The 8,199-nt window shown below is 44.3% G+C and overlaps 1 protein-coding gene across 1 annotated transcript; it reads right to left on the bottom strand.

The window, feature by feature from the left end:
* Positions 1-3,286: 3,286 nt before the first annotated feature.
* Positions 3,287-7,716, bottom strand: LOC144587545 (uncharacterized). The gene has a single exon (XM_078388623.1). It carries the CDS (start codon positions 4,128-4,130, stop codon positions 3,630-3,632), a length of 501 nt encoding a protein of 166 aa, XP_078244749.1. The 5' UTR covers positions 4,131-7,716; the 3' UTR covers positions 3,287-3,629.
* Between the last annotated feature and the right edge of the window lie 483 nt (positions 7,717-8,199).

The following is an 8,199-nucleotide window of genomic DNA, read 5'->3' as shown; positions in this document are numbered from 1 at the left end:
GAAACCCGACAAGTAGATCGACAACCGTGCACCATGCAACAATCATAAGAAAACTTCTGCCCTAAAGCTGGGCACCTGGAATGTACGGACAATGACCCCTGGCTTTCCTGACTACGGCTTTCCTAACGACCTGCAAGAAATAGACGATGTGCGCAAGACAGCTGTCATTGACATGGAACTGAGTAGACTGCAGATGGACATTGTTGCCCTGCAAGAGACAAGACTGCCAGACTCGGGATCTGTCAAAGAAAAAAACTTCTCATTCTTCTGGCAGGGAAAACCATCGAATGAGACCAGGGAATATGGTGTTGGCTTTGCAGTCAGAAACACTCTCCTGAGATGCATTGTTCCACCCACTGTGGGGAGTGAAAGAATCCTGTCTCTGCAGCTCCACTCATCAGCAGGACCAGTAACCCTCATTAGTGCATATGCACCAACACTGTCATCCACTCCAGAAGTGAAAGACAAATTCTACGACGATCTGGCAGCTACTATCAAAAAAGTCCCTGAAAGAGAGTCACTGTTCATTCTTGGAGACTTTAATGCTAGAGTTGGTGCTGATCACAATTCTTGGCCCACTTGTCTAGGCCGTTTTGGCATTGGAAAGATGAACGAAAATGGCCAACGCTTACTGGAGTTTTGCTGTTACTATGGTCTCTGTGTCAGCAACACATTCTTTAATACGAAGCTGCAACACAGAGTTTCCTGGAGACATCCAAGATCCAAGCATTGGCATCAGCTCGATTTGATCCTCACTAGACGTTCTAGCCTTCCTAGTGTTACGATCACACGCAGCTACCAGAGTGCTGATTGCGATACTGATCACTCCCTGGTGTGTAGTAGAGTAAAACTGCGAACAAAGAAATTGTATCACATGAAAAAGGAAGGAAGACCACGTATTGACATCAACAAGACTCGCGATCAAAGAAAAGTGAAGGAATTTGCCCAAGCACTCGAGGAAACCCTTCCAGGTCCAGCAAATGTAAATGCACCTGAACGATGGGAACACTTCAAGAACACTGTCTACAACACTGCCTTGTCCACCTTCGGCAAGAAGACCAGAAAGATGGCTGACTGGTTCGAAGCCCATTCGGAGGAGTTAATGCCAGCCATTGAGGATAAGAGAAGAGCTCTAGCAGCATACAAAGCCTGTCCTAGCGAGTACAACCTGCAAGCTCTTCGAGCCGCTCGTAGCCAAGTCCAACAGGCTGCCAGGAGATGCTCCAATGACTACTGGCTTCAGCTTTCCTCTCAGATACAGATAGCAGCGGACACAGGTAACATCAAAGGAATGTATGATGGTATCAAGCAGGCCTTAGGTCCATTACAGAAGAAATCTGCTCCCTTGAAGTCTACTACAGGTGTGATCATCCAGGACCGAGCACAGCAGATGGAACGCTGGGTGCAGCACTACTCCGAGCTATATTCCAGAAAGAATGTAGTAGCCGAAGAAGCATTAAATAACATTGAGTGCCTGCCTGTCTTGGAAGAGCTGGACAGCGAACCAACCCTAGCAGAAATAAATGCGGCCTTGGATTCCCTCACCTCTGGCAAGGCACCTGGAAGGGACAACATCCCTGTTGAAGTGCTGAAATGCGGTAAGGAGATCATCATCACCGAACTGTATGAAATCTTTTGTCTCTGCTGGAGGGAAGGTGGAGTACCACAGGACATGAAGGATGCAAACATTGTCACGTTGTACAAGAACAAAGGTGACAGGGGTGACTGCAATAACTACCGTGGTATCTCTCTTCTTAGCGTTGTAGGGAAGCTGCTTGCCCGTGTTGTGCTGAAGAGGCTCCAGGTGCTTGCAGACAGAGTCTATCCGGAATCACAGTGCGGATTTCGAGCAAATAGATCCACCACTGACATGGTATTCTCCCTCCGACAGTTGCAGGAGAAATGCAGGGAACAACAACAGCCACTCTTAGTGGCCTTCATAGACCTTACAAAAGCATTTGACTTGGTTAGCAGGGATGGCCTTTTCAAAATACTTCCCAAGATTGGATGTCCACCTCGTCTCCTTAACATCATCAGGTCCTTCCACGATGGAATGAAAGGCACTGTAGTTTTTGACGGCTCAACATCAGATCCCTTTGACATCCGAAGCGGAGTGAAACAGGGCTGTGTCCTCGCACCAACACTTTTTGGGGTCTTTTTTGCTGTCATGCTGAAGCATGCCTTTGGAACTGCAACAGAAGGTGTCTATCTCCGGACTAGATCAGATGGAAAGCTCTTTAATCTCTCTAGATTGAGAGCAAAGACCAAAGTCCAGCTGAAATGCATGAGGGACTTCCTCTTTGCAGACGATGCAGCCATTGTTGCCCACTCTGCTGAAGACCTCCAACAACTCATGAACCGTTTCAGCAAGGCCTGCCAAGACTTTGGACTAACAATCAGCCTGAAGAAAACACAAGTCATGGGCCAGGGTGTGGACTCACCTCCCTCTATTACCATCTCCACACAAGAATTGGAGGTTGTTCATGACTTTGTGTACCTTGGCTCAACCATCTCTGACACCCTCTCTCTAGATGTCGAGCTGGATAAACGCATTGGGAAAGCAGCCACCATGTTCTCTAGACTCACAAAGAGAGTATGGCTCAATAAGAAACTGACAACACATACCAAGATCCAGGTCTATAGAGCCTGTGTCCTGAGCACACTCCTGTACTGCAGCGAGTCCTGGACCCTTTGTGCCCGGCAGGAGAGGAAGCTGAACACCTTCCATATGCGTTGCCTACGACGGATTTTTGGTATCATCTGGCAGGACAGAGTTCCAAATAGAGTAGTCCTAGAACGAGCTGGAATTTTCAGCATGCATACATTACTGAAACAGCGACGTCTACGCTGGCTTGGGCACGTTGTGAGAATGGCTGATGGTCGGATTCCAAAGGATCTCCTATATGGAGAATTAGTGCAGGGAAATCGCCCCAGAGGGAGACCACAGCTGCGATACAAGGATATCTGCAAGCGGGATCTGAAGGCCTTAGGAATAGACCTCAACAGATGGGAAACTCTGACATCTGATCGTTCAGCCTGGAGGCAGGCAGTGCATCACGGCCTCTCCCAATTTGAAGAGACCCTTGTCCAGCAGGCTGAGGCAAAGAGGAAGTCACAAAGGAAGCAAAACCAGGGAGCTGGACAGGGGACAGATTGGATTTGTCTCCAGTGTGGAAGGGATTGTCACTCTCGAATTGGCCTCCTCAGCCACACTAGACGCTGTTCCAAGTCCTCCATACAGAGCACGATACCATAGTCTTTCGAGACTGAAGGATGCCTACTAGAATCCATCTGGGCACATCCAATACTCTTTCAATGCCATCAAAGGCAAGGTATTTGGTCTGCGTGGAGTAAAAAGACATCAGATCCCAAGTGGACAAGTAAAAACAGGTATGAGAGCAATTTCCCAAGGAGATCAGTAAGATCTTTGTACACCATGTTAGATCAACATTTAGCCAGAGGCACTGGAATAGTTTCAAGTAACCTGGATTTCTTCGAATTGCTGCCCAGGCACCCAATGAAACTCCCGGTTTGGAAGTGAGTAGGATCCCATTTCCCATATCTTCAAATATCTCCATTTAAATGGCTGCCTTAAGGTTACATACTGTATGTCAGACTCAAGACTCTGATCAAAAAAATGGTTTCACCATTGCAATAGTTAAATGGTATTTGTGTGGGTTGTTTTCTGAGTGGATTCTCTGATGGGCTGCAAGTTGAGAATTGCAAGGGAAACAGTTCTCACACTCCAGGCATTTGTGTGGTTTCTCTGCCACGTGAACTCTCTGGTGGGATACTAGCTGTGAACTGCAAGGAAAACATTTCTCACCCATTTGGCATTTGTATGGTTTCTCTCCTGCATAGACAGCCTGATGTGCCACAAGGTGCGAATTTTGGGCAAAACATTTCCCGCACACCTGGCATTTATATGGTTTCTCTCCAGTGTGGACTTTCTGATGTGTCACAAGGTGTGAATTCTGAATAAAGCATTTCCCACACTCCAGGCATCTGTACGGTTTCTCTCCCGTATGTACTGCCTGATGTGTCACAAGGTGAGAATTCTGAGAGAAATGTTTTCCACACTCCTGACATTTATATGGTTTTTCACCTGTATGGACTGCCTTATGTACCATTAGCTTCGAATTCTAAGCAAAGCATTTTTCACAATCACAACATTTGTAGGGTTTCTCTCCTGTGTGAATTCTTTGGTGGATCACAAAAACTGAACTGGAAGCAAAACATTCCCCACACTCCTTGCATTTGAATGCTTTCTCTTCTTCATTGACTCTGTGGTGGTTCGCAAGCAGTGACGTGTGAGTAAAACTTTCCCCAGACTCTTCAGATCTAAAGGTCTTCCTTCTAGTATCATCCCTTCTAGTATCACCCCTGGCAAAGTGAGCCCGGTGGGATCTGATGCATGCTTTTCTGGCCATCTTGTTGTAAAAATGCAGGTGCATTTTACTGTGGCAAGGACCAGTTCTCTTTTTTTGTACCTGGAGAGGGGGGGGGAGACTACAACTTGGCACAAGAATATGGATTTTATAATACTATGGGGTTTACTGAAGGCTAATAGATTTTCTACCTGGAACCTCAGAAATGGAGAGGGCAGGAGCATTAACCAGTTCAAATCATGCCATCTCAAGAGTAGAAAAGGAACGCATTACCTTTATAGATCGGTAGTGCGGGAAGTTCCTCTTGGTCAGCTATTTTCTCTTGAAGAAGGCCTTGTTGTGCTTGACCTTAGGGCATAGAAACTTAGCAATTAGAGGATAGCAAGATATATGTATTAAATAGTAAAAGAAGGGGGATTTTTCCATCAGTCTGATCACAGCCTCCACGACACCCTTCTCATGTGTCAGATCGCAATGTGAGTTACGATGCAAGGAACGAACAAGCCTGAGCATTCCTCTAGCAATAGATGTTTTGTAAAGCAGTACAAATGCTTCATAAGCAAGTACAGGAGTACTTGGGAGACTAACTTCCTAGCAAAAGTAGATGGATGCAACGGATGAAGTAATCTCCGTTGCCATGACAGCTGCAAAAGGCAGGAGTTTCCATCTGATCCAAGTTGGAGGAAGTGGACAGATGAACGAATTGGTTGATTTAAGGGCTCTGCAAGTCAAGAGTAACAATCATGCTCCATGGCAGCACCAGCCAGGGAAAACCCAAATTAAAAACCAGGTAAAATGCATCCAACCAAATACTGAATAATCAGTACCAACTTTTTTTAAATATAGAAAAGGTTTGTGAATAATTGTAATGATTCTGTTAATAGGGGACAGAAAGTCTATGTGATCATCAGAAAGAGTGGCTGGTTCAGGGTAGAAAAAAAAATCTGCATGGGAGGCTGAAAGTGTATCTGGCTCCCATCAGGGACACCCCTCCTAAAAGGGTGCTATTCAGGAGAAGATGTCAACTTTAGTTTCCAGTTTCCACCACCCTTTGAACCCTAGGCTAGTTGAAACCTAGAAGGTGCGTAAATTGGTACCTATGGGAAACCCTGGATTTCCATTTATCCACTTATTTTTACACAAAATTCTGTTGACTGTGAACTTTAAGCCTTGCACACCAGCCCGATCAGGTAGGATATCCAAATAACAAAAATAGACAGCTTAGCCCTGTGGCTAAGGCACTTTCTTTAGACACTCAATCCTTTGTTCCCCCAAGGATCACACTTGAGTAAAATATAAAACAAGACTTTAAAAATTTTTAAAACATTTAAAAAGGCATAAAACATTAGGTATTCAAAAGTACAAGCCTCTAAAGGATTAGCTGAGCTTTTGGAAACAAATCCCTAATAAAACAATAAAAGTCTGACTAACTAGTCCATAACGACTTTACTACTTAATTACAGTTCTATTCTAATTATTGCTAAGTCTCTCAATCAATCATTGAAGATTGTAAAATCTGTTACTCCCTCCTCCTTCTTAGGCATACACACTTCATCTCAGTCCCCTCTTTCTACGACTTAAATCAAAGTCTCTGCATGGTGATAGTATCTAATTACCTTAAAAATTTTTGGTTTTTTTTTCCAGGCTCTTTGGCCATGTTCTGGAGATCTTTTCTTCCTAACGTTTTGCCAGTCTCTGTGGCCGGCATCTTCAGAGGACAGGAGTTAGAACTCTGTCTGTGTGGGATTGTTGAGTATTTGTAGCTGTGGGATCAGGGTTTTTGTTCTTTTCAGGAGATTGGGTGTTTCCTATGATTAGGGTGTTTTTTTGTTATGGATGTCTTGTTGTGATAAGGGGGGTGGGAGATTATCTGTCACTGTGATTGATGGGTGTTGTTAGTTAGTCTTTTGCATGCAGTGATCACCTGTCCTTGTGGCTGGGTAGAGTTCACTGACCTTTTCTCAGGCTGTATTTTTCAGTGCTGTGAGCCAGGCTTTGTTGAGTTTTAGACTTTATTTTTTGTTGAAGCTGTGCTGGTGTTTGTTGATTTCAGTGGCTTCCCAGTGTCTAACATAATGATTGCTGGTGTTGTCCAGTACTTTTGCATCTTGAAATAGGATTTCATAGCACCTACAAATACTGTACTCAACTATCCCACACACCCCACCAGTACACAGAGTTCTAGCTCCTGTCCTTTGAAGATGGACAGAGACATTAGGAAGAAAAACCTCCAGAACATGGCCAAACAGCCCAAAAAACCCACAACCATCATCAGAACCTGGCTGTGAAAGCCTTTAAGAACACATTAAAATTACTGTGTGTGTGTGTTTAGTCATTTAGTCGTGTCCGACTCTTCGTGACCCCATGGACCAGAGCACGCCAGGCCCTCCTGTCTTCTACTGCCTCCCAGAGTTGTGTCAGGTTCATGTTGGTTGCTTCGCAGATACTGTCCAGCCATCTCATCCTTGGTTGTCCCCTTCTCCTCTTGCCGTCACACCTTCCTAACATCAGGGTTTTTTCCAAGGACTCTTTTCTTCTCATGAGATGGCCAAAGTACTGGAGCCTCAGCTTCAGGATCTGTCCTTCCAGTGAGCACTCAGGGTTGATTTCCTTTAGAACTGATAGGTTTGTTCTCCTTGCAGTCCAGGGGATTCTCAAGAGCCTCCTCCAGCACCACAATTCAAAGGCATCAATTCTTCGGCGGTCTGCTTTCTTTATGGTCCAGCTCTCACTTCCATACATCACGACAGGAGAAACCATAGCTTTGACTATTCGGACTTTTGTTGGCAAGGTGATGTCTCTGCTTTTTAAGATGCTGTCAAGATTTGTCATCACTTTCCTCCCAAGAAGAAGGCGTCTTTTAATTTCAGGGCTGCTGTCTCCATCTGCAGTGATCATGGAGCCCAGGAAGATAAAATTTGACACTGCGTCCATATCTTCCCCTTCTATTTCCCAGGAGGTGATGGGACCAGTGGCCATGATCTTAGTTTTTTTGATGTTGAGTTTCAGACCGTTTTTTGCACTCTCCTCTTTCACTCTCATAACAAGGTTCTTTAATTCCTCCTCACTTTCTGCCATCAGAGTGGTATCATCTGCATATCGGAGGTTGTTGTTAAAATTACTAGAGCCCGAAAAACCCACAAAAACCATTAAAATTATTTGTTCTGAAGTCCATGCCCTACCTTGTAATTTTCCAGAGTTCAGCCTCTCATTCCCATGCTAGCAAGCAATTTAGATGGAATCAGGTGGTTATCACTCTTGACTGCAACCTTGAAGACAAATGATGGCAGACAAAACAAATCTACTTCCCAGGCAGAGAAATGGCACCTGTGCAAACTCTGAAAAACAAGTACTGTATTACAAAACCCATTTTCTCGCAGCTCCATTAAAAAATTGATTGCACATTTCATCAACGTTTTAAAAATGCTGGAGAGATAAAAAGCTATTATTTATTTGCATTCTAGCTTCTTGACCCACCGGACCTGAACTTTTTGTTAACAGCAGTATTTGCTTTTTTGTTTCATACTTGTAAAGATGCAGTCACAGGGATAGGGGGGAGCCCTTAATTCATTTTGTCACGACATCTTCCCCCCCCCCCCAGTGTGCACAAAAGCAGGGCTTTGGAGAAGCATTTCTGTGTTCATAAATGTGTACCTAAATACATTTGGATAATTTTGGAGTGAATGTTTGCCATCAGGTCTTCTGGATCATCCATTGGGTCTCGAAGTATTTATTTATTTATTTATTTATTTATTTATTTGATTTGATTTGATTTGATTTGATTTGATTTGATTTGATTTGATTTTTATCC

The sequence above is a fragment of the Pogona vitticeps genome, chromosome 2 (assembly GCF_051106095.1).
Source record: "Pogona vitticeps strain Pit_001003342236 chromosome 2, PviZW2.1, whole genome shotgun sequence".
Lineage (NCBI taxonomy): Eukaryota > Metazoa > Chordata > Lepidosauria > Squamata > Agamidae > Pogona > Pogona vitticeps.
This window is presented reverse-complemented; position numbering and strand designations above follow the sequence as displayed.

Bases quoted from the DNA above. Each gene is read 5' to 3' on its own strand.
- LOC144587545 (XM_078388623.1), bottom strand. From the start codon at position 4,130: ATGGTACATAAGGCAGTCCATACAGGTGAAAAACCATATAAATGTCAG.